The sequence below is a fragment of the Eufriesea mexicana genome, unplaced genomic scaffold (genome assembly GCF_001483705.2).
Source record: "Eufriesea mexicana isolate 0111107269 unplaced genomic scaffold, ASM148370v2 scaffold6802, whole genome shotgun sequence".
Lineage (NCBI taxonomy): Eukaryota > Metazoa > Arthropoda > Insecta > Hymenoptera > Apidae > Eufriesea > Eufriesea mexicana.
In genome coordinates, this window is record NW_016914697.1 from 390,436 (window position 1) to 416,260 (window position 25,825).

General features: G+C 30.2%; 5 protein-coding genes across 9 annotated transcripts; 4 read left to right on the plus strand and 1 right to left on the minus strand.

The window, feature by feature from the left end:
• The first annotated feature begins 828 nt into the window (after nucleotides 1-828).
• On the plus strand, nucleotides 829-5,430 carry MsrA (methionine sulfoxide reductase A). 3 transcript variants are annotated; one of them, XM_017907114.1, is made up of 6 exons: nucleotides 829-888; nucleotides 1,105-1,200; nucleotides 4,003-4,169; nucleotides 4,260-4,380; nucleotides 4,470-4,606; nucleotides 4,864-5,430. In XM_017907114.1, exons 2-6 carry the CDS (start codon nucleotides 1,135-1,137, stop codon nucleotides 5,099-5,101), a joined length of 729 nt encoding a protein of 242 aa, XP_017762603.1. In that variant the 5' UTR covers nucleotides 829-888; nucleotides 1,105-1,134; the 3' UTR covers nucleotides 5,102-5,430. The 3 variants fall into 3 exon arrangements, with proteins under 3 accessions (XP_017762603.1, XP_017762604.1, XP_017762605.1); XM_017907115.1 differs by lacking the exon at nucleotides 829-888 and having other exon boundaries at nucleotides 1,199-1,272; XM_017907116.1 differs by lacking the exons at nucleotides 829-888; nucleotides 1,105-1,200 and adding an exon at nucleotides 2,214-2,323.
• Nucleotides 5,431-6,608: 1,178 nt separating this feature from the next.
• On the plus strand, nucleotides 6,609-9,759 carry LOC108552494 (uncharacterized). Its single transcript, XM_017907072.1, has 11 exons — nucleotides 6,609-6,683; nucleotides 6,838-6,985; nucleotides 7,153-7,331; nucleotides 7,406-7,587; nucleotides 7,698-7,851; nucleotides 8,066-8,110; nucleotides 8,190-8,337; nucleotides 8,527-8,900; nucleotides 9,102-9,394; nucleotides 9,453-9,560; nucleotides 9,660-9,759. The coding sequence occupies exons 1-11, from the start codon at nucleotides 6,621-6,623 to the stop codon at nucleotides 9,757-9,759; spliced, it is 1,794 nt and encodes a 597-aa protein (XP_017762561.1). The 5' UTR covers nucleotides 6,609-6,620.
• A 614-nt stretch (nucleotides 9,760-10,373) lies between these two features.
• Nucleotides 10,374-13,030, plus strand: wda (will decrease acetylation). The gene is made up of 10 exons (XM_017907095.1): nucleotides 10,374-10,474; nucleotides 10,577-10,734; nucleotides 10,837-11,176; nucleotides 11,279-11,511; nucleotides 11,622-11,804; nucleotides 11,919-12,071; nucleotides 12,150-12,297; nucleotides 12,379-12,547; nucleotides 12,632-12,815; nucleotides 12,898-13,030. The coding sequence occupies exons 1-10, from the start codon at nucleotides 10,406-10,408 to the stop codon at nucleotides 13,028-13,030; spliced, it is 1,770 nt and encodes a 589-aa protein (XP_017762584.1). The 5' UTR covers nucleotides 10,374-10,405.
• A 152-nt stretch (nucleotides 13,031-13,182) lies between these two features.
• Nucleotides 13,183-19,673, minus strand: LOC108552502 (lymphoid-restricted membrane protein). Of its 2 annotated transcripts, none has more exons than XM_017907087.1 (13): nucleotides 19,461-19,673; nucleotides 17,575-18,210; nucleotides 16,709-16,907; nucleotides 16,254-16,618; nucleotides 15,228-15,424; nucleotides 15,108-15,135; nucleotides 14,875-15,015; nucleotides 14,477-14,706; nucleotides 14,138-14,249; nucleotides 13,973-14,038; nucleotides 13,746-13,852; nucleotides 13,443-13,670; nucleotides 13,183-13,309 (listed from the first exon to the last, which is right to left on the minus strand). In XM_017907087.1, exons 2-13 carry the CDS (start codon nucleotides 18,136-18,138, stop codon nucleotides 13,183-13,185), a joined length of 2,364 nt encoding a protein of 787 aa, XP_017762576.1. In that variant the 5' UTR covers nucleotides 18,139-18,210; nucleotides 19,461-19,673. The 2 variants fall into 2 exon arrangements, with proteins under 2 accessions (XP_017762576.1, XP_017762575.1); XM_017907086.1 differs by having other exon boundaries at nucleotides 13,443-13,673.
• A 1,986-nt stretch (nucleotides 19,674-21,659) lies between these two features.
• On the plus strand, nucleotides 21,660-24,959 carry LOC108552495 (venom protease). Of its 2 annotated transcripts, none has more exons than XM_017907073.1 (5): nucleotides 21,660-21,816; nucleotides 22,376-22,576; nucleotides 23,521-23,762; nucleotides 23,825-24,120; nucleotides 24,289-24,959. In XM_017907073.1, the coding sequence occupies exons 1-5, from the start codon at nucleotides 21,738-21,740 to the stop codon at nucleotides 24,644-24,646; spliced, it is 1,176 nt and encodes a 391-aa protein (XP_017762562.1). In that variant the 5' UTR covers nucleotides 21,660-21,737; the 3' UTR covers nucleotides 24,647-24,959. The 2 variants fall into 2 exon arrangements, with proteins under 2 accessions (XP_017762562.1, XP_017762563.1); XM_017907074.1 differs by having other exon boundaries at nucleotides 23,852-24,120.
• Nucleotides 24,960-25,825: the final 866 nt, after the last annotated feature.

The window sequence follows — 25,825 nt, forward strand, 5'->3', positions numbered from 1 at the left end:
AAGATAATTTTAACTGAATTTATGGTTAAGTTTTGAATTTTATTTATTACAGCGTAATAGTAATGTATATTTCACACAATAATTATTGAATTGTATATTGCGCAAAAATGCGTTTTTGCGACTACTATGTATGATATCGTACAGAATATTTCTCATGTTTTTTATAAAAATGTTAGTTATAAATAATATTTTTTATATTCATTTAGTATACATATTTCTACGAATACTTTTATTTGTAAATTTTGGTGTGTGCCGTTATTCTACAATAGTATATTCTGTGTTTTTTCTTAAAAATATATCATGAATTATATGGTACTTAATCAACTATAATTTCACATCCTTCAAATATTTATTTGCAGTTTTGCATTTCAACAAGAATTTACATTCTAATTAATACCTTTATTTTTATAACATTTACAAAAACAACATTTCTATATACCTCTTTTATATACTTATATACTATTTTTGTTATACTTTTAAAGCTATAATAAATATGTTTAATAGCTAAGTTTACATAGGAAAATTAAATTTTGATTAAATTCATATTATACTGCTTCATAGAAATATTTTTATTAATTTCGTATATAATAAACGTATTTATATCGAAATAAATAATAAAAGAAATAAATTTGTTTACTATGATTAAATAGAATATTTATATTTCGTTATTGAAATACATTAATTTGAGATACAATAAAGTTTAATGTTTCATTTTAAAAGTATTACCTAAAACGTTTCAATTATATACGCTCGATCTTATAAGTTCTAAAAAGATTTGAAATTTTCCCTGACATTTTTCATAGCTAAACGTGGTAATCACGTGATTATGTTAGTTAAAAGTTGGCTACATTTTTTAAGAAGACCTAACAACAGAAACTACGAAGAAAAGTAAATACATAAATAAAGTTTATCATCTTTTCTTTACTTATGTTACTACCACTTTCACATTTAATATTAATTTTTCTAATCATACAAAATATTTCTATTTTGTCCAGATGAAAAAATATTGAATGATAAAGTTGAAAAAAATTATAAACTGATTACAAACAAATAAGTTAAATTTTATTGTTATTGACATTAATGAATTAATGATTCTTCTTTCAGAATACTTATCAATAGGCATATCTATCAAAGATGGTGACACCAAATTTAACCCTCTTGCTACGCAGAAGTTTAGCCGCAATCAACTATCGTTACTTGGTATGTCATCATCACTTTGCACTACTCTATGATATTTGACAACTAGGTTGTTTCTGGATTAAGTTTACTATGGTATTAAAACTGATATTTTCATAATTGTAGAATGGTGCATGATCAAACGTGTATCTAGTTTATATGAACTTTACATGAAAATGTCAAACTTCTCAATATTGTTATGTTTAAATAAAAATATCTAAATTAACAAATTATATTAAATACCACGTATAAACGCAAGTATTAAATACACAGGAAGTAAAAGACATGATAATAACCTCTGTGCACAATCGATGTCGTGATAATACTGTTCTTTTTGAACCGTGGATGACAAGCTACTGAGCTTAGTGTGTAGGGTTGAATGATTACATCAGTCGGTCCAGCAATTGTTATCTAATTTAACGAATACATGTGATTTCAATTTTCTGATGCAACATATACGAAGCACTTATCGAACTCTATTTAAATTGACAATTAGCATACTCTATATACAACGAGATTTGACATCGATTAATGATACAGTATCTTGCAGGAGAGGTTAATATCGATATTTTTAGCTACATTCTTTGGGCCGATATTTTAAATTGCACACGTTTTAATTTTAAGATAATGACATTATGATTTAATTTGTTAAGAAATTTTGTACTAGTATTTTATTAAACTGTTTATAAATGTTATAACTAAAAAAATTACAATATTGTTTAAATATTAAAATACTAAACAAATACGATAAGTATAAGTAACATTTACCATTAGAAAGTTCTCTATGATATTGTGAGTATAATAATTTTAACTATCAAATAATGAGTACAATAGTGGAAGGTGTAAGTGAAAATACTAAAGTAACAGAATTGGTAAATTTAATTGAAGATTGGAACGTATTAAGTATGAAAGAAAAGCAATGATTTGTAAGGAAGAGTGGTGGTAGCTTATACCGCGGAGTGGGAAAAAGAGAAAGAGGAGGGACAGCATAGATAAAAAGTAGAGCTGCCAAAGCACGCGGTAGTTTTCTTGTGTTCTTTCAGTGTCGAACAGGATATCTCCTTCTAACTTTGGAGTGAACCGATACTTATATTTCTATTTCTTCGTTTACTTTTTTAATCCTTTTCTTTTTCTATCACAGAACCAGGTAAATAATTTTATTAGAATCATTTGAAATCGATTAATTTTATTTTTAATTCATTTTTGTGTAACGTTTATACTAAACCGAAAAGATGTTACTTATATTTTGGTTAAAATATTGCATGAAGTATTTTAACAATATATTTTTCTAATAATGCATTTGATATTAATAAATATTAGAATCAAATCATTATTAAAACCAAAATTTTAGAGATTAAGAAAGTAAAGAAGTTAATGCATTAAATTAATTTAGAGTTCATTCTATCTTTTTATGATTAACAATTTTTCAATTTCTCAAATTGACGTTGTTATAAATTTAAATTTACAGCGTATCTTGCCCCATCGCCTTTTGTACAAAGTGAACCAAGTAACTAAATCATCTGAATTGCTTCTGTCAATTACGGAACAATCTAAGTCATTTTATGCTTTGTATTTTACTTGTACCAAAAAGTCGTAACGTGATTGTGTTATATCCTACGTGTAATTTTTACTTTTTTTTTTTTTTTTATAAATGATTTATTTCACTAAATTTTGTTGGAATATAGAACAAGTTCTAAAGATATTTTTGTAAATTATACGTATTAAATGCAATAAAAGGATAGAATAGGAAGTTATAATAGATATAATACTTTTATAATTTTATCTTGTAAGACGATGAAATTCATAGAAGTATTCCGCCGAAAAATATTTAACGATGTCACGTAATAGATCTATCTTCAGTTACGTATTACCGTGTTAATGTGATTGAACTAGACGCACATTCTTCGTTCAAGTATATTGAAGTTGATGAATAGAATTTTAAGTATCTTGTAAGATTGATCGATAAATTTTCAAGTACTCTTTTGTACCTCTGACTCTGATGTATGAAGATAGTTAGAAAAGTATAAAAGTATGAAAGTTCATAATTTACACATTTGTTCATAATTTTGAAAATAAGAGTTAAAGACTTAATTTATATGATTTTTATCATAGGAAAAAATAATTTTATATTTGAAAATTGAAAAGAAACTTTAGGTTTGAAAATAGTGGTAATACGAAATGACATATTTCAAAGCAGTTTAATTAAAAACGAAAATAATAAAAGTGAGCAAATTATGTGGTTCACCCTGTATATTACTCTGCACTTCTTTTGTACATGCATCAGATCTGTAATTTACACACAACGGGTGCCGTAAAAAGACCATTTCTTAACATGCAAATGCGGGATCAATAAACAGCGATGAGATCATTTTTTTACATAAATAATGCATATATCTCTCGGCAAACGTATACAAACATTTTTGTACTACAAAATACTTGCAGTGATTTTATTTTCACATTTAAAATCATTTTCTTCGCTATTTCAGATTATTAATAATGGAAAAATTTTAGAGCGGTAAATTACTATGCTGTATAAAAATGGAAAGAAAATATTATGTTCAATAGAATTTTCAATAGGGAACTAGTATAATTTAATCACTTCGATCATTTTCAGTGTAACCGTTACTTAACAGGTTTCACATTTCTTTATCGGATCAGATCAAAATAACATTATCATAATACGTGGATCGAATTATTTTCACTTATATTCTTTGCATAGATGTTATGATCTAATTCATTCAATTTCAGCTATCATACTTGTAACTGTATTAAATATATATTTCTTTTTTATGTTTTGCGTACTTCGACGTATCTTGATGGTAATAGTCGAATAAGATGCCAGGACAATTGGATGAAATTCAAGCAAAACGCGCAACATTTGGAATGGGATGTTTCTGGGCGGGTGATTGTCTTTTTGGCGTCTTACCCGGTGTAATCAGGACCTGCGTTGGGTATGCTGGTGGACAAAAAGAATCACCAACATATAGAAGCATGTACGTTCTTGTTTAATTTTTATTTTGTTTTTCTTGATTACTTTCCCAATTATGTCTGTAATTTGGTCATTTTTTCTATTCTTATTATAGTGGCGACCATACAGAAGTCGTCGATATCGAGTATAATCCAGATGTAATATCTTATTCACAATTACTTGCCTTGTTTTGGCAAAATCATGAATATGGCCTTACTACTAAAATTAAGAGACAGGTAAATATAATTGGCTCTCATTGTAGATCTGTTTTTTTTATTTTGATTATGGTTAAACAAAAAAATTACATTTTTGTTACTGATTTCAGTACATGTCACTGATTTTATATCATGATGAAGAACAAAAGTTGCTAGCTGAAAAGTCACGTGAACAAGAGCAGCATAAGCGTACAGGCTCGATACTCACTGAGATTAGAAAATTCGAAAAGTTTTATCCAGCAGAAAAGTAAGTATTATGCGTTATAAATATGTAAAAATATTTTTTATAGACAGATATAGACAAAATTAATTTTATATTGATATATGCTTCTATTTCAATTTACACTAATATATAAATAACAATAACTATTGAAATAGTATTACCTATTGTGAATTAAATAAAGAATAAATATATCGCTAAATTTTATTTCCAATTATTTCCGAAGAATTAAAATAGACGAATGATTTTTATTATTTTTACATTATTTGTTATTAACTTTTCAGTTATCATCAAAAGTATCGACTTCGAAATCATCCATGGTTAATTGAAACTACCGGTCTCACCAACGATGAAGTTCTCCGAAATTCACCTGTAGCTGCGAAATTAAATGGTTATATCGCTGGTGCTGGAACAATCGAACAGTTTAAGAATGAGTTACCTAACCTTGGTTTAAACGAAAAAGCTGTACAGTATTTACAAAAATATGTGATCGAGAATCAAGGAAACGGTTTATATTGCTAGCTTATGAATATTTTAGAATTCTTCGTATGTAGTATATACTAAACATGATTTATTTTTTCATACGAAGAAGATTTAAAATCTGACGAAAGGCTTGTTTATGAAGTTCAAATTTCCTATGAACCTGGATTAATCGCTCGCCAATAGCGAAAATAACGCGATTAAATTTTTAGCTCGATTTTAGGAACTAGTTTACACGCGACAAATATTTTTTGTTAGTATTAAATCTTCATGTTTTCTATAATTTTTATTATAGCGTGTAAGTTTTATTAACAGAATATTCATTATATTTTACTTCGTACATAATGACACATGACACGTTTGTTTATTTGACAGCAGTATCGATCCGTTATTTTTGGAAAAAAGATAAGAAGAAATTTGCAGTAAGATAGGCTGTGAAAAGTATATACAGATAATTCTGTTTGCAATAATTTGTTTTTTGATTACTTCGTACATTCTATAAGTTTTATAAGTTTATCATGTTATTTTTCTCCCTAAAAAGAAACAAACTATAAAGCATATAATTGAAGTATGCTCCTTAAACTTTTTAAGTTGTGATTTTTTTGCATAACATTATTATTTCGTGTAACGAATTTAATTCGTTAATTACGTATAAAAATATAATTATGTAATATTTATTATAAATACACTTATGATCACAAGTATTAGAAAATGTATATAACTTTGAGACAACTGCGTTATTAATACGCACGCTCATATAGTACATATATGTGGTTCCATAAGATACACTCATATACATTGGCGTTTAGTGTGCTTATAATTTATTTCATTGTAATAGATATTTCATTTATCTTTTTTACGCATATAAAATTAATTTACAATACGAAAATTCAAAATTTATGTAATAACTGCTTATAAAAATCAGTAAAATATGGAAACAATAATAATGAGTTTTTGCAAGTATTTTAAACACTTTTCAGTTTCTTTCTTTTTTTTCCTTTGTTTATTAGAAGTATTATAATTTTTAGAAATGTCAAATTAAATATAAAATTTTTTTGCATTTATAGGTACAAAAATTTATCTATTTTACCTTTTAAAAATTATGAATTCATTTATACTTTTATTAACTTTTTTGTCTATGCAAATATTAGCAGTTTAAACATTACTCATTACAACTAATCTGTTTATTAATCACTATCTATTCAATTTAAAAATGTGCTGTCGAATGGCGCTCGTATGTGTATGTGCGCATGCATACATACGAATTCGCTTTATTTTTAAAGATTGTCACTATACCATTCCTGCATTTTTCTGTCACACACAGTTAAATGCGACATTGAATATGTTACGCCAAAAAGTGCGTATCGCAGAAAATAACGTTATTAGTGGTAAACTATGTGTGTTAACATCTTTCAAACAAAAAAATTACAATTACCTTTGTAAATAAACATGAAAAATTCGTGGGAAATTTAAAAGTTTAAGCATAAAGTTAATTTTTTATACAATTTTTAATGTAATATAATTTTTGTTAAAGTATAATTCAGTTATGCTTAAAGGTTATATGACAATTATATTCTTGTTTGTATCCGTATGTTCATCTATTTTGGATGATAGTGAATACAATGTGAGTATTAAATTAAAAGAAAAATAATAAGTATCTAAATTTTATATCTGATATACATATATTGCTATTTTTACGTATTATTTCATTGATTAGTATAATTCTCAAAAATAGGGACTCATTTATTTTATTTTGTTTAAATCTTTATTATTTGCAGTATATCTGTGATACTAATGGTTGCAATACACCCACAAATAATTATAATAATGATATTTCTTCTATAAAGTTTTGTTCAAGTGAAGATGTTTTTACTGATGTTAATTTCTCAATAATAGAAAATAAAAATGAAACTTCCAAATTTCCCGGTAAATAATAATACTTCTACTAAATGTTACAAAAGAAATAATTAGGTATAATATTACAATACAAGTAAATTTAGAAAAATTGAAGTTATTGAAATTCTAAATATATATATAATTCTTTTGCACTACATAACAACAAAATTTTTATCATCATATTTTATCCTTCACAGCTGTTGTGCAAATTAATCTTAAGCCACCAAAAAATGCATGCAAGTATATTCTGACTTTATTAGCAAATGAATCAATCAATAAAGAAAAATGTAGAAATTATAAATTTCATAACTCTAATGGAAGTGAACAACATACTAAAAGTACCATATGTTTTGTTTCAAATGACAAACAATACCAGGTAATTACTTTGTTTTATTTTTCTATAAAATTAATAATTTTTTAAATGATTTAATATTGTTAATGCTTTTCTAGAATACTACTGGAATATTTATTCCATATATATTTACAGCATGTTATTCTATTCAATTTTATTTTGGAGATATAAAAATGATAAAAGATAATAAATTCTTAAAAACCAATTACAAACGAACAGAAATCATAGAACCAAAAGTTGAATGTACATATGAGTATAATATTGTACCTGATATAGAAAAGTATGTTTATATTATTATTGTTTGTTTACTATCTATTTAAAAATTTGTTTTTATTTTATTTTGTTTGATCTATTAAACAGTATAAATAGAATTTTGTTTTAATATTTTAGTAACAAGCTAGTATATTTTAAAATATACTTTTCTGTACCTATGGTTATAGCTGGAATGATAAAGTTAGGAACAGTGGCTAATTCACATGGAAGTGAAACATGTTTCATTAATAATGAAGACTTTTCATATGGTACCTGGAATTTTGATATTTTGGTAACATTTTTATGTTATAATTTATAATATTTATTGTTAACATTTCTTATAATTATAATATAATTTTTGCCCAAATATTATTTGAAATATGCATATAACGATTAGATATTTAGAATTTTGTATATAAGTATAATTTGATTAATATACTTGGTAATTTTTATGATATAATAGACATAAATGAACTTCTGTTATAAAATTGATACCTGATTTTTAGAACAACTATTTAGATGGTGAACATCATAATCTGAATACAACTTTAGTAAGTTTTATGTTTAATATTTCTAAGTTATATCATAATATACATTTTATTTCATTTGAATTCATTATTTGATGATTAGTTAACAAATGATATATATAAAAATGATATAAAATTTGAAGCTGAGAGTTTGCAAGAGGTAAATTATTGTATTTCAATATCTTTTTATGATACAAGATGCATAAGACGTACATTATGGAAACCACTTCATGATTGTATTTGGTACCAAAGTAAGAAAATTTATATTCAGTACTTGATATTTATCAATATTATTAATATTCTGAAGATCATATTTAGATTCTTTTTTTAATATTTTAGTTTTAGCTACAAAGAAGATATTTATAACTTTTTGCTTGAATTTAGATAATAACTTTACTTATTTGATTATTATAAGATAATAATTAAACTTTTGTCCACAGGTTGTCAAAATATTACTCCTTACAATTTTGCAATTCCAGCTAATACTAATCCTGACACAGTTTCTTACCTATACTTACCAATTATTATTATTACATTAACTATATTTGCAATTACTGGAATTATATATCTTATTTACCTCATATGTATTTGTAATGTACAAGGGAAAAACTTTTATATAAATATTTTCAATGGTAATATTATTGAAACTAATGAAGTTAAATATAAAAAATCAAATATTCATACTTTAAAAGACATTACGAAAAAAGTAAATATAAATACCGACATCATATTGCTATATCCTAAAGGCCCTGAATCATTTATGGCATTAATGGCAGATTTTCGCGGAATACTTAGTCGAGTTTGCCAGTGTGTTGTAAGTTATTTATAATATTATACAATTTTGAAAAAACTACAAAATTAAAAAGTATACATATGTAAACATTTTATTTTTTATTTATACCAAAAAATAAATATTATAATAAATTTTTAAGACGAAGATTAATAATTTGGTATGATTAAGAATATGCTTTTTTTAAAATGTAATACTGAATATAATATTTTTTATATTATATAGGTACATGATTGGTATGATGGGATAGAATGGAATTATGTGGCTGAGATTGGTGCGTTTGATTGGTTTGCGGAAATGCTTCATAAAGAATGCCGCGTTGTTTGGATAGATACTCCAATAATGCGTTCGTTAATTAGACAAAAATTTAACAAAAATGATTTTCTTAAAAATTCGGAGCAATATAGTTTCATAAAAATTGGCGATTTTCGTGATGTAGTATTTCCCACCGTATTTAGTTTATCTAAACGTAATATTGAACAATCGTCATTGTATCAACCTAAACATTTTATTGTACGGTTAGTATGAATTTTATATTTACTATCTTCATTTGGATTGAAGTTTTTTATTTCACAGATTAAAAGGCTTTGAAAATTTTGAAAATGACAATGATCCATTTGTCCACTTATCTTCCTATATGCGGTACTTTATACCTCAGGATTTAAATTTGCTGTGTTCCCATTTGTAAGTTTAAAGATGAAGATATGGTTATTGTATATTTTTCTACATTCGATTTCAATATTAATGCATTAGTAATTTATGTAATATATACATTTTTCTTAGATCAACATTGGACTCAAATGCAATTGTACCATTTACAAATCAGGAGGAAAATCTTATAAAGCAGAATTTACATTATGTAAAATCAGAGTTTTATAAATAAATATTTAAATTATTTTTAATGCTGATTTTTATTCCTAGTCGTAATTTAATTATTCCTAGTTAAATTGATTGAAATATTAAATGTCTCTATACCTTGTTATTTGCGGTTTAATATTTCCAAAGTTTTATGCACAAATGTAAGTTTATATACAAGAAATATAATACTTTAATTCATTAAGTATCTATAGAAAATTTAGTATCTATGCATGAATTAGAAATTTATACTCTAGTAATACAGAAATAAGAACTACATTCCTAGGGGAAAGATATGTTTTGGTGTGTATTTTCAGGATGACTGTCGAGCGGCAACTATTTGTTTATAGATTTATATGTTACAAACAATATTGAATAAAATATGAAAGTTTAAAAAATATTAGTAATGAAAACAATACGCCGAATATTACTGGTTGAAATTTTATTCAAATCTTAATTTACTTCATTGATGAAAATATATCTAACAGTAGCGGTTATTTAAACTTGATGTCCATTTTATTAATTGTTGACAAAATATGAATACTATTTACATTCGATTCATTTTTTTAAGTAATTATTGAAACAATGTACTTTTAACAATTTTTTATTATTTGTCGTCTTATAGTTAGATCTTTTCAATCTTTTCAATATAACCAACGTGTAATTTGAAGGAGATGAAACGTTTAAAGAGCGAATTAATTAATGCTACAATTGAATCATATTTAAAACGACGTCATTATCAGGCAGGTTACGTTCTTATTTTTATTTTACAAATTTAATTCAAGATTGAATTAAAATTAATAAACGTGACATAACCTCTTATTACTTTTAAATATCTATTATAGACCAACGACATTTTCTGTAAAGGCAATCAAATACATTGTCGAACAAGTGATGAAATGACTCTAAATGCAACTGCTGCTTCTGCCACATCTCAAGATAATTCCATCATTTTTAGTGCCATTAGCATTGATGTTGCTGCTGCAGATCAAGCATATCAACGGTATGTTTCTGTTATCATAAACTTTTTAAGACTGTTGCAGTATATTAAATGATTATATGCAATTTTTATTTATTTTATTTTAAAAATATGTATCTTCTTTAGGTTAAAGATGTGGGTAAATATTGCACTCGATGATAAATTAAAAATGGAATTAAAAGGGCTTCTATACCCTGTATTTTGTCACTTGTATTTAGAGATGCTACATGCTGGTAACAGGCAAGCAGCAATTCAGTTTCTAAAATCACATCAAAGTGAATTCAACAGTGAAACAGAAAAAGACTTTTTAGAAGAACTATCCAGTGTGTTTTCAGTACAAGATATTGAATTAAGACCTTTAGTGAATTCATTTAGAACTAGAAAATATAAAGTGGACATGTCAGATGTTGCTCATTTATGTCTTCAACAATTTCTCTCAAAACATGGACATATAATATTAATGCAGGTAATAAAAATTAATTTTATAATCAATATGTAATGTCTAATATAATATAATTTCTTTTGAAATACTAATTTCACTCCATAATGGATGATTCTTTATTTTTAGATAATAAACACCCATGTGACAATAATTAAAAAGATGGAAGTGCCAGAAACAGATATAGAAGGATGTGAAGAAACAGGTTCACGCTCTGAAATAGGAATTAATGGATATGTAGAACAACCATCTGGTACTGGAGCTGACCGTGAAATGAGAGAACTACAAGAGGCTATAAGATTAATTAGACATAATGCTCATCAACCTCTACGAATATTTGCAGTAAATAATGCTGTTGAGAAGTAACTATATATAAATTGGGATTTACTTTATGAAAAATTTATTTTGCTAGAGACCAATATAATAAATATTAGAAAGTTGTAAAATTCATGTAAGATATTTATTTTTATAGTGCAAGTAGTGGTGTAATTCCACCTAATATGGATAAATTAGCAGTAGGATTTAGTACTACAGAGATTAGGTTGTGGGGTATAAATGAAACAGTATTAATTAAGCCAAAGTATGAAGAACCTTCCTTTACGTTTGCCTCGGATATTCCATTTTTACATAAATTTTATGAAACATCGGACAGGATGTAAGTTTCTATGATTTTAGTTATATAATTTACTTAAATTTTAATATACTATAATATTTCAATTAGTTTAAGTCTATCAATGAGAAATTATACATTCTTTTATCTTATTTTAAGGACTGAAGGAGGTGCAGTGATACTTAGGGGTCATACAGATATTGTACATGATTTAAGGTTTATTCCAGAATCTGAAATATTACTTTCTGTATCCAGTGATAAAGATATGCGGGCATGGAGACTTAATGATTACACGTGTGCTGCAATTTATAGGTAAGTATTTATATTAATTTTGTTCAAATATTTTATATTATGAAATCATATCTATCATTAAAAAGTAATTTGTTACAGTGGTCATAATTATCCTATATGGTGCATGGATCTTAGTGTATTTAATCTGTATGTAGCAACTGGTTCTCATGATAAAACAGCTAAATTATGGTCCTTAGATAGGGTATTTCCATTGCGCATATTTGCTGGTCATTTTTTAGATATAAATGTATGTATTTTATGTAAAGAAAAAAATATTTTATTTTACATGTACAAAATTAATTTTACTATATATCATATTGCTCTATAGTGTGTAAAATTTCATCCAAACGCTCGATATTTAGCAACTGGATCTGCTGATAAGACTGTTAGATTATGGGATAAAGACGACGGAAATTTATTAAGAGTATATATCGGAGCGCAATCAACGATTTATAGTTTAGCTTTCAGTCCGGATGGAAAATACTTGGCTACTGCAGGTAAGACAGTTTACTAATTTATTAATTTACCAATTTACCATTTTAAACAGTTTACTAATTTCAATAATTAAAACTGTATTTTAGGCGATGACAAATTCATCTCTGTTTGGGACTTAGCAACTAATGCATTGTTGACTCAACTTAAAGGCCACGAAGATACGATTATGAATTTAGATTGGAGTTTTGATGGTCAGTACATTGCTAGTGGAAGTTTAGATGGCACTATTCGTTTGTGGCCTACGCATGATCATATTAAAACTGTTAATAGGTAATTTTCAAGGTTTCAAATTGAAAAGACGTACTTTTAATAAACTTATATAATATAGTATTTTAATTATATTATTTTACAGCAATTCATCAAATCTAGTACCTGAAACAGAATCACCACAAATATACTCAACTTACTGCTCGAGTATTCTTTCTTTACGTTATTATAATAAAAATAACTCGCTCGTGTGCATTGGAACAGTGGATAATTTGTAATATATGAACAAAAAATTAAATAGGATATATTTGTAAATTAGGTCTTTTATTATTTTTCCTTGTAATTACTATTACATTGGACAAAACTTTTTTAATACTGCAACACCGTAACACAAAAACGCTAAATCTTACTAACGAAATCTTTTAATACATTACGTAATAAATGTTGAAGTAATTTGTTTTGCATAAAATCCGAGAAAAAATATGAACATAAACCACAATATTGGCCGCCAAGTTTCAATGTTCCTAGTTATTCGCAAAGGTTCAGCCGTTCGTATACTGAAAATAAAAAATAAATTTCCAGTCATTTGTTTTTTTTTTTTTTTATGTTTTCTTTAATGTCTTTATATGAATTATATGTTTTATTTATTCCTTATTAATTATATTACTTTTTATCAGATAAGTAATTTACCATGATTTTAGCTGCTTTTCAACAGTTTTAGTTACACTTGATTCCATGAACGAATTTTGTTTGGTAATTAATCGATCTTTATCTTTTATATTACTAATAATATCACAAATCGTGCTGTTAAGATTATTACTTTGATCATTTCTTAAAAGATTATTATTTTCTTCAATGGAGTTTCTTCGTGATTCAGTATGTTCAAATATATCACGTAATTCAACGACGCTATTCGCACTGCTGAAATACAGAAACATCAGTTTGTGTTCTTTTTTTAATGTCTTTTTGTAAAAATAAGAAAACAGTACGAACTCCGTTAGATTTAATTTTTCGTTTTCCCATCTTTGCGATTCGAAGCATAATGACGGCCGTCTTAAAGTAACTCTCCCGGAAACAGAGTTACGCTGTCTAGAAACTTCCTAAATGTGAAAAGAATATAAATTTGTTTTAAAGTATAGTTTTTTATAATTTTTATATAAAATATATGATAATTCGAATAATACTATATCAAAAGATATCAATATGATAAAAAATATTGCCTTTATCATATCTTGTGAACTCAAGGGTCGTGAAATTGTAGCAATGCTTGCTCTTCTTCTAGTCATCTGCAAATGAAAATCAATCAAGAAGGAATTAACTGACCAATTGCGAACACATACAATTGATAAATTTATTATCAGTTTATGTATTAGAAATTGACGAACCATTGTTCGATTATTAGAGGGTAGCCCATTTCTATACCGAATTTTAGGTAAATCGTCTCCTGCCTCTCCAGAATTTTCTTCTATCATAATGTTATTTTTTAATAATATTTGTCTAGAAAATAATTTTAAAAGTTAATTATGTCTAAATAAAAATAAATCACCTCGAAGAATAAAAAAATTATATTTTTTATTATTGTTAATTTTTTATTTATATTTAATAATATTTTATTTATAATATTTTATTTTTTTTAAGACTATGTATTATTTAAAAAGAAACTATTATTATACAAAATACGTAATAAAACAAATAAAAAAGAAAATTTTTAAGAAACTACTTACTTAATTTCTGCAATATCTGTTACCAAGTTTTCACATCTGGATCGTAATAATTGCAAATATTTGTCAGCTATAAAAATCGCTTTAGATATTCTGTGCTCCTGGTATACTGCTCCGAGTGTTTCGGCGGCACAAGAAACTCTATGAGCAGATCGTGCTATCATGTCTAATCGATGACGAACATTCTCTACTTTGTCTATCGATTCTTGATCCGTACAAAGCGGACATAGACCCTATTAATGAAAAACAATAGATAACATCAATAGTTATTAATTTTCCCATAAATAATATTTTTTAGACAAATGGCAAACAAATTTCTTTCTTTCAGGAAAACGTAATTCATACCTAGAAATAATTTATAAATGATTCAAGTTTTAGGAAAATAGCAACGTTATAATCACCTTTATATCGTCTTGAATTTTTTGTATTTCGTTCATAAAATTTCGCTCCGACTGATCCCTTTGGCGAAGAGACAATGCCATTCTGCGATGTAGGGTGATCCTGTCCGTACTAACTCCTATCGAAAACGCTATATATTTGCGCTGCAATTAAGAAAAAGATTAATATTTATTCAGAAAAAATATAAATTCTAAGTGTTGCTCATAACGTTACATATATTAGACAATTTATTAACCTCCAGCTCGTTTTCTGGTATATTTTCCCTAAAATAAATAACAGAAAAATAGAATTAATTGAGATCTGGAAAATAACATATATCCTAATAAATTGAAAAAAATAATAATTTGACTTGTACCTGTGCACGCTATCTATATCCTTCGAGCACGATAATCCCATAACTTGTAACCTGGTGTCATTAAAACTAGGAAATGCTGGAAGTCGTTCCTGTTCATCAAGCGATTCTTCCTCTTTGACGCATTTGCAACGACGTCTAGTTCGATGGTATCGCTCACAGTCACCCTCGGACAAGGATCTCCTTGCGGTGAAATATCTCTGCGGCAGGTAATACAGAATGATACATGTATCTGTGGTCGTAAGAAAAAGCCTGCGTATCACAATTTAAAACAATTCTAATTTATTCGTTTGTTTATTTGTAAAATATATGATTTACGGGATTTATCAGAAAAGAAAATGGTTAAAACTGAATCTTATATCTTGAAAAAAATTGTGACATTTAACCGAATGCTAATAAAAAGAATGGATGTTTATAACTTTAAATAATAATATTTCGAAAGTGAAAATATGTGACACGAGGCGTTTTTCCTTACAACTACCGATACATGTATTTACGAAGAATGTTTTCCATTCCCTAAACAAACGGAGTTTTCGGCGTTTTTTGGTTCTCTATAAATATCTCATTACGCGATCAAAACCGAAAGGGAATTTCAGCAAAGGCGTCCGTACGATTTATTTCAAATTTCCTGGATCGTTATATATGCCTGACGTTTGGCCGTCCGGGTTGCTTCTAGAGCAAATATTATTTTTCCTATCCAACGGAATAGATCGCCAGATGTAATGCGACCATGTGGTACGGTTACGATTCACGTAGATATAATATTTAGAATGTCTGGCAATGTCAAAGGTCTACATTGCAAATACCAGCAGGTTTATCATTCTTCTTTCTTTCTCTTCATAGATTAGATTATTCTAAGACCGGAACTGCCTCGCGATATATCATTCTAATGACAAAAATAAGGACGTGTTAACACATTTACAGATACAACCAAAAAATACGTTTAATAATACTATCGTGTATGATTCTGCAAATATATATATATATAACGGTAAAAAGGATAGATGACATTTTAAAAGGATTACCAACTTGTCTCTCCTCTCGTTTCGAATTAAATTCCGCAAGATCTTCCGTTTCCTCTTGCTCGTTTCCTCTTCCGTTTTCTCTCGAATCTGGTTCCCTCGAGGGTTCACCCATCGAAAAAGACGACGAGGGCTGCGATGATAACGGACTGATACTCTTCGACCGAGGCCTCTCAATCTTCGTCTCTTCGTGCATACACATTGCCGCGTGCATGGTCCGTTCGATTGAATCGTCCTCGCTATCGGAACCCATTGAGCTATCCTCGTGACTCGACATTTCGGCATCGACTGATGTATACTTCCCAAGACGACCGGGACTCGACGTGCTCACAAACGAGCGGGGATACTCCGAATCTTTGATCTTAACCAGATCTGCGAATCAGAGAGGATAGATCTCCAACAATATACATTTTATTATATTTTTAGTTTTTTTAGCTCGATCGAGCTGTACGGCGGGTTTACCGGTACACGTAGTGGCTTGCGAACAGATTGAATGCGTATGCGGTGAATTTCCACGCTGGAATTGGATCGTCCCATTGGTGGAGTGGCTCGTTTTGCAGTTTTCAATCTTTTTCTCGACGAACGACGATGGAACGACGTTGGTCAGGTCCGGCGACGAATTCGTTTGGCGCGAATCAGTTGCGACATTTTCATCAGCAGCCTGATCGAAAGATAACAATCGTTAAGAGTGTGAAAATTATTTGTAACTCTTAACGGTCCAGCATTGGATCTAACTCTGAAACGTCCTAGACGCCTGATAAACCGAGTGTCACTGCAATGAAGAGTTCTTCTGTGGTATTCAGGATGATGCTAGAAACTAGGTCAAGAATCTATCTTTTTTCCTATCTTTTTGCTGTTTAAATAAGGATACATGAGAATGACACAAATTTCGTAATTTTTTACGTATCCTTAAATACATAAATGCAAGACCTTTTAAAAATTGTTAACTGTATCGAAGTTAACTGTATTTTTGCGGAGAAATTATATTATCGTTGTCTCGCATTAATCGATTGCTGTAGGGAATATTGCAGAACCGTCGGTTATTCCAACTCTTGGAATCAATCTGTATAAGAAAATTTTAATTCCGCGACCTCGAAATGGAATATCTCTGAATTCACTCTTCGCCGAGTCTAGAATATTCCTAAAGAAAATATTTTCGATGCGGTAGATCCATCGAGTTTCAACGAAATTAATTCAATCCGTGATTCGTATCAAAGATTTAGTTTCTCGCAAAAACAACCGGACTGAAATATCTCTTCTTTGAAAAATAGCATCGGAGCCGTTAAGAGTTAATTGGTCGGTTTAAGAGTGTCACTGTTACAGCTTACTTTGAGCCCATCATTTCCATTATTATTCAACTTATAATGTTTCCCGATTGAAGTCTCGGAAATCGTCGCATAATTATCAACGATAGTGTCCTCTCGAACTTGAGGCAGCTTGAGCGCCGTCTGGGATAACGATACAACTTTCGAAACTTGAGCGTTATTCGACGAAGATTTTTCACTAAGATGATCCGGCGAAAAGCTGCTCCAGAATTTCCCACTCTCGATCAACGAACGATAGTTGTTGACGAAGGCTCTTTTGTGCAAGCACGTTTGCTGATCAATTTCATCGTTCTTCGAATCGATATTCTCTTGCGTCCGTTCGATTCGAACGGATGGACTGCTAGATGTTCGTCGAAAATCGTGCGTCTCTTTCTCCTTTTCCTGAACGATCTGAGCGATCACGTCGTACGAACGATAAAACACGGACAATTTTCGTTTTGGTATTCTTGATAAATCGGCGTCCTTAGACGTTGTGTAATTGGTCACTTTTAGATACGTAGCCCTCTTCTGCTCTGGGTTTACTTCGATGGGTTGTCTCTTGTCACTACTACTCGTCGACTCATCCATTTGACGATTTTTAATTTCAATCGTTGTTACAACAATGCAATATTTCCTTCGAAAGTTCGACTTTTCTTTTACCTAAATAAATTGCAGAAAATGGTATGAATGTTGGAATGGTTTTGGAATAATCTCATTTAAATGGAACGTGTAACTGTGAAAGAAATTGAAGATGAGGACACGGAGAACGGGAGACGCGATTATTGTATAATGTTCGATTTCCAACGAGGACAAGTTCACGAAACACCTACGGAAAGTTATAACACGATTAACCGCTAAAGAGATTATTACGTAATGCTAAACGTATGAATGCCAACGAGGTAAAGTGAAGCGACCCGCGTCTCAAATGAACCAGAACGTTTTAATTAACGGAGATGGAAACGCTGTCCGTTTTCTGTCGCGTTTTCCTTCTGAAGATAAACAGTTTGCATACATTAGGTCGGCTGTTAATTAGAACTGTTTCCGATTTACTCAATTTAGCGCGGCGATCATATCATTGAAGCAATAAATTGGCTTGTCCTTGCTACTGGATGGCAAACGTTAACCAGCACATTAAACATCCACATATGCTCCGAACTTCTACGCGTTAACTCATTAAGACGTAACTCCTTGACTCACGTACCCGCAATCTACAGTCCAACGAGTCTTAATTGCAATCACAAATAACTACCGTCGCTCTACGCGTGCGATACACAATGTTCACGACCAGCACTCTCTGCTTCGAGTTCGCTAATTTAACAACGATGTATTTGTCGAAAGCTTTAACGGATGAGTCGAGTGTGAATCGCGGTTCGTTTTTCTTGAAATCTCGTGGTATTTTATATGCTAAAAATCGAAGCTTCATAACGCGCCAATCACCCTGACCATCGTTTACAATCGATATCAAATAATCGGGATAATGTATTCATTATTGTATCACGTTGCACATGAGGTATAAATTTCTATGCGTTTCACTGTGATATTAAGATGTGGAATACATCCAATTACGAGTATTAATATTAGATATTTCTACGATTTCAAATGTGCACGCGAGGGTCAACCATAAACTTATCGACGCTGCGTCTTTAAGATCTTGGATAGGAAAACATCGATATAGGAATTTCATTTTAGCGATAATTTATATTATGTCCTTATCTCGAAAGCAAGTGTCAGTCTAATAAGATTATTTCATTGAACGAGATTTTACATAACTTTTGCCTATTTCCGAGTCGAGGACGCGGGGATTCCCCGCATTATTTTTTCGAATCGAGTTCGCAACCGATGTTAACCACAAGCAAGATATACTAGTATAATTAAGAAAAAATAACATCGAGATTAATGAATTCTCTTACCTAGTGACGGACTTTTATACGACTTCGTAGGTCACGCGCTTCTGAGATTACATCGTTTTGTATTTCCTTATAGGGAGATATCGCACCGAAAGTTGTCGCGTTTCGCGTCCACTGCATCGCTCATTCTCGTTTAAAACGACAACAACCGATTATTGATATAAAAATGGAGGAATAAAGACTGAAAACAAGCAACTGAATACGACTAACTCGAACGCCGCGGGCAGACTGAATGCGAACGTGTGTAAGACTGCTCTCTTTCTCGCTCTGTCTCTGTCTCTTTTGTTCTGGTTCTATCCTTGCCTTTCGGGCCGATCCTCCTTTTCCGCCATTCTGCCGGTTTTTACCTTCTTTTCTCATCTCTTTCGCCGTCGTTTTTCCTTGCTCTGTATCTCTTTCACGTTTCCATGCCTTTTTAATTCAGACTAAAATGGTTTTGAAACGTATTCGGCATATACGTATGCATATGTTAAATCTACGTCTAAACGTTCTTGGGGAATTACAAACGATACCTGTCCCAGCACTCTGTCAGTCTGTATGAACGTGAAATAATGCTTCGATGAGATTGCATTATTATATATTGCATTTCCTTGGTGTTTACTGATTTAACGTTGCATGCGTTTTATCACTGGCATATAGTATCAGAGTAATTTAGGAAAAGAGAGCAATGACTCGTCATGGATATCGACTCTAAATTATATTTTATATTTTTAATGTTTGCTTCTGAAAAAAATATATTACAAATTATACATAACATTTGATCGGTTCGGTCTCATAGAGAACAAAATAATTGTTTTTAAATATATTAAAATTTTATGAAATAAAGACTTTAAGTAGCTATTTTATCACGATACACGTACGATCATCATTTCCAGTATATCTCGTGGAAACTCGGTTATTTTTACGCGGATGCATTTTAAAGAAAGTATTCAGGCCAATGTCGTACGTGTGTGAACCCCCAAGTTCTATTTTTATGGGAAACCCTGTAAGTAAATAACCATGTGATTTCACTGGTATCGAGATTCCCGGTTAATATAATCATATGTGAATAAGATTACCGAGAAACGAGATTACCGAGATCAAGATATATTGGAAAGGGACTTCTGGGTATTGCTGACTAAGTACGATGGGTTAAAGAAACGATGTTCTCCTTGACTGAAACAGGTAATTCGGACAGGAAAGGAAATTTCGTGAAATTTACCGTTGATGTACTCAAGCTATTGTTACAGAAATAAATACTTATCGTTCACGGTCATCCAACGATGACCCAACTTCACTCTCGATGCCCGGAGTTTTTATTTATTCCATTGTACATTTCTTTAATACAACATACTTTACTTGTAATTTCAATTTGACTATTCTTTAACTTCTAACTGATTTGTTCTATATAACATCATGTAGATGCATTTAAATGTACTTAGAATGCTGAATATTGTACAAATTTTTAAACGAAATGTAAAATAGATTCAAAATGGTGAGGAGTCCTTGAACAAACAACAAAAGGAAAAATGTCATACAATGGCCATGTTTAGTAGAAATTATAGTATCAAAGCGATAAAAACAATATTCTGCATGATGATTGCGTCAATATCTATTATAAGCGTTTAATAATTTTCACTAACTTAACATTATGTAAGAATTTTTATCCGAATGAAGATCGACTGTTGCATGGTTGGATGTTAACTGTACCCCAATTAATAGTGCAAGAAACGTCATTAAATTAATGTCAATTACAGATCACCAGCAACTCGTCGGAAATAAAAATCGATATTAACCATGATGCACTTTCGAAATGATACGATTGAAAATGGATGTCTGTCCTGAAAAATAACATAACTGTTATTGAATAAAAACTTAAAATTTGGCCTGGAACAAATAACAGTATCATTAAGGCATTGTTAAATTTCAAAAAATTATAAGGAACGTAAAATACAGCATATAACTTAATTGCATTGTTTAAATCCGGTTTATGACATAAGACGCCTAACGTATGTAACCATACGTAATATGTTAATCATTGTATATCTTTCTGCATCATTAATGTCCATTCACGCGGACACGTTGATTCATTGTTTTTATATCTGTTTCTTCTTTTTCTACCAGAAAAGTCTAACCGGCGGCGTGAATCTTTCTATGACTCTTTCCTCCCTATCCGGTTTATGGCATCGCTTAAGTTTACTTGACCATCAGTTTAGTCTTGAACTGCATGCTGCGCGGATTGGTTTATCAGCATCGTTTGTTTTGTTCCTCTTCGCCTCGTTGCTTATCGTTATTAAGGAAATGTGCAACAACGTTCTTTTGAACGTGTTCATTTTGTTTCTCGCCACTACAGCGCTTGTAATCAGTGAAGAACTCTACGGTAAATAAAATAAGTATTCGGTTTATTTGTGAGTGAGTTTTTCTTTCGTCGTTATAATTTTTGTGTCAAATGATTAGAAAATCTATAACCATTTTACGTGAAAACGTTCAATTCCAAATGTCAGTGGGGTTACGTTTATCCATTCCGCTCGGGCTCCCTGGAAAGAAACGAATCTTTCTTTTGTTTTTCGTAAACTTTATTTTCGTTACGACCGGAATTATGATGAATCGTTTGTTTTTCATTCCAACGAAATGTGTATGATTATACGAACGCGTAGAAGCTGGACCTCGTGAATTCGGTATTCCACACGTGAACGAAACGTTTACTGACATATACTTTATGACGTCGTGCTTGTTGCACTGTGCTGCGAACTTTAGTCCTTTCTACGAACAAATTTTGCACTGCTCGTTTCGAATATCGACCATACCATGCTCGCACGAACAAACCGACTGAAGGAAACAGAAAATTCTACTTCAAAAACAATCCTGTTATCGATACTAACTCGACATTAAGACGAGTAAAAGGCGTACTACCTTTCGCTTCTTTTTGTTTATCACAGAAGGCAGCTCATGCAAATTGGAAAATGGTAATTTAGGTTTCTGCAAGAAATTACTTGATTGTCCGACCAGAAGGCAGGAGGTACAAGACGGCATAAGACAGTCAACTTCTACGGGAAGATGTGGATTCATTGGCTTTATCGAGATTGTTTGTTGCCCCGTGAATATTTCTGAAAAAATGTCACTCCGACCGGCTGACGCTGGTACGTTTCTATCTTTTTTGATGAAAATAGAAAATGAAATTTGTTATTAGTCTTAAGTGCCGGTTTCAGCTATGAAAAATAATCTACATCTATAGTATGAAACGAGGGTAATAAATCCTTGTTGAATCAATTATAGCGTAGCTAACAAATAATTAATCTTGTTAAGACATATTTCCGACGTTTTTTCTCTTATCGAGGTTCGATGTAGAAAGTTTATATTTTAAGGTTATTTTTAAGGATCTAGGAAGAACGAAATGCTTGTAACGAGTAAGATCACAATAATTTATAACATAATCGTGTTGATATACGTACATAAAGATTCACACGTGTGTATGAGTCATGATTTGTTTCTATGTGTGAAAAACGTGCGTAGTATAACACATCGGAGTCTGTAGATCATCACTGATAATTAATGATCCGGAAATATCCAAGAGACTCTAATGTACAATTTCGAAGTAACTCGTTGCTATGGATCCTATAAAATATTTCAAGTATATTTTTAAATATATATATTTAACTAAAAGTCCGCGAAAGAAATTGCGATGTGGATTTATTGTTTTAATATATCAAGTTTCATGCATTTTATCCAAATCTAAAGTGAAACACGAAATGCATAAATGTATGTCGGAAAGAAATACCCTGATAAAATATCACGATCATAAAATGCATATAAATCACCTGCTATGAAGTTGATTTGCATACTCCATTTAAAATTAAAATGGCCGGCCTTCTTTTTAATATAAGATTTATGTACAATGCGTAGAACAAAGTACATAAACTATGCGTATTTTTTTCAAAGTTTCTCTTTTCCTACGAAGGTTAAGAGCATGTTAATCCATGAAAGATATTTTACCGGACTATTTACCAGATTAAATTTATCAAATTTTTATTAGAAATTTGATTGTTCCGAATCATCCTTTTTCGTTCATCTTTATAATTCTCAGCTTGTCAGGAATATGATACGAAAAGAGTGACGAAGGAAGTGGATTCAATAGCGTACCATATATTTGAGGGGATCAAGGCTCAGGCTGGTGAATTTCCATACATGGCGGCTTTAGGATACAAAAATAATAGCACTAGGAATGCATCTATCGAATACAGTTGCGGAGGAAGTTTGATATCTCCTCAACATGTATTGACAGCAGCACACTGTGTATTTAATATCCAAAAAAAAGTCCCTATTGAAGTAAGTATCGAATGATTTTTGTTAAAAAATAAATCCAATTATAATATTGTCCGTTGTGCCAGGTACGATTGGGAAATGTAAACTTACAGAGCATTGAGGTGAAAGTGCAACGAATCCCAATAAGGAAGGTAATATATCATCCGGAATACAAAATGAGTGCACATTATAATGATGTCGCCATTCTGAAGCTGGAAACAAAGGTGAAGTTTTCGGATATGGTTAAACCTGTCTGCCTTCATACGAAATCCATAAATGACATAAATCTAACATCGAAAATATCTCTAAGAGTGATTGGATGGGGCGCGACTAACGAAGAAACCTCGAACTCTAATTCCTTAATGAAAACACCTAGTCTCAGGTATAAAAAATTTACAAACTTTGCAGTTAAATTATAATTTTTAATATCTATAAATTATTGAGACACTGTTTTAATGAATATTTTTATTCATTAATGTTATTCAAATTTACAAATATTTAAAAATTCTTCCATTAAATATTAACAATTTTAACTCGTTTCGAATTACAGCATTGTGAGTAAAGAAGAATGTGCCAAGCTTTACAAAGGATTTAAAAAATTGTCTCGTGGCATCGATGACAACATGATTTGCGCCATAGGAAATAAAACGAATAACAACAATAGGCCGGATGCCTGTTATGGAGATAGTGGAGGACCGTTATTAATGATTACAGAAAAAGGCGATAGCATAATCGGAATCACGTCTTTCGGATCATCATGCGGTAGTGATATCCCAGGTGTTTATACCGCAGTGTATTCTTATTTAGATTGGATCGAGGACCACGTTTGGACAAGTAATGAAGATCAGAGTGTTGTAAAAACAGAATTTATTAATTTTACGTTCCTGCAGTATTATGGTACACGCTGATATTTAAACATGTTGCTAACATACTTCAATGATGCGTAATAAAATCGATTGTTGTGCATAGTTTACCGGAGTTTACCATGAATCCTATTTTATTTAAATCATGCGTAATATTATTGATGATCAACAAATGTGTGGAGAAGGAAAGAACAAAGGAGGTAAACACTAACAAAACCCTTTTTTATTTATTCATATTCTGTACAAATGTATTTTACACAACCACGATAATATCTACCGTACCAACTTAAATGTCAAGTGACAATATGTGATAAGCGTCGATTTAAATATTCTTGAAAGTGTATATGATTAAAACAGAGCGTAGACGATCTTGAAATAAAGTGTTAATCATTGTTGAACCATGAAGGAAAGAACTAATCGATTGCATTCCTTCACAGAAAACAAAGAAAGAAAATTTGCAAATAAAATAAAAAGATTTTAGAAAAATATCATGGACTATTCAGTACGTTTAACAAGGGCCTCGTACCTTTAAAGTTGTTGCTCTTTAGAATACCCAGATACACAGAAACATACCAACACCAAGATTCAAAGCGATTCCAAGTAATCTAAGTTTATGATATAAGTTTTCATTTTTTCCTTGTCAAAATGGTTGAAATTTCGCAAACCATAGAAACCATTTCAACATTGATAGATATATAACTCGCATCTCGAATGAAGATAAGTTGCTAAGTTTATTATAGAACATCGAAATCCTTATTTATTCAACAAAGAGTGTACAACGATTATGATACAGTGTACTCGTACGCGATGTAATACTGTTACGATCAGGTGCAATTGTAGATACATATTTAATTTATAACCTAACGAACGAGTTCCAAAGAATTTCATTATTCTCACGGACTCGTTCATCCGTGACTTTGAAATTAGTCGGGAGTCGTTTCGATGTTCACTCACCGTAACTTCTTTCTACTTAAGATTTAAAAATTCCGTGCGTATATAAATTGAAAGGAAAGATACTTCCATCGTAGCAATTACGTGTTACGTTCCCATCACCCATAGAAACATTGCAGTTTCGTCTCATTGGAATCGGATTGTAAAATCAATTGAACAAAAGTGATCCAAAATATGCAATTACGCTAAAAAGAAGATAATAATAAAAAATGGAATAAAAATCTTTGATTTACAATTAGTAAATTTAGATTAATTAATCGAATCATCTAATAT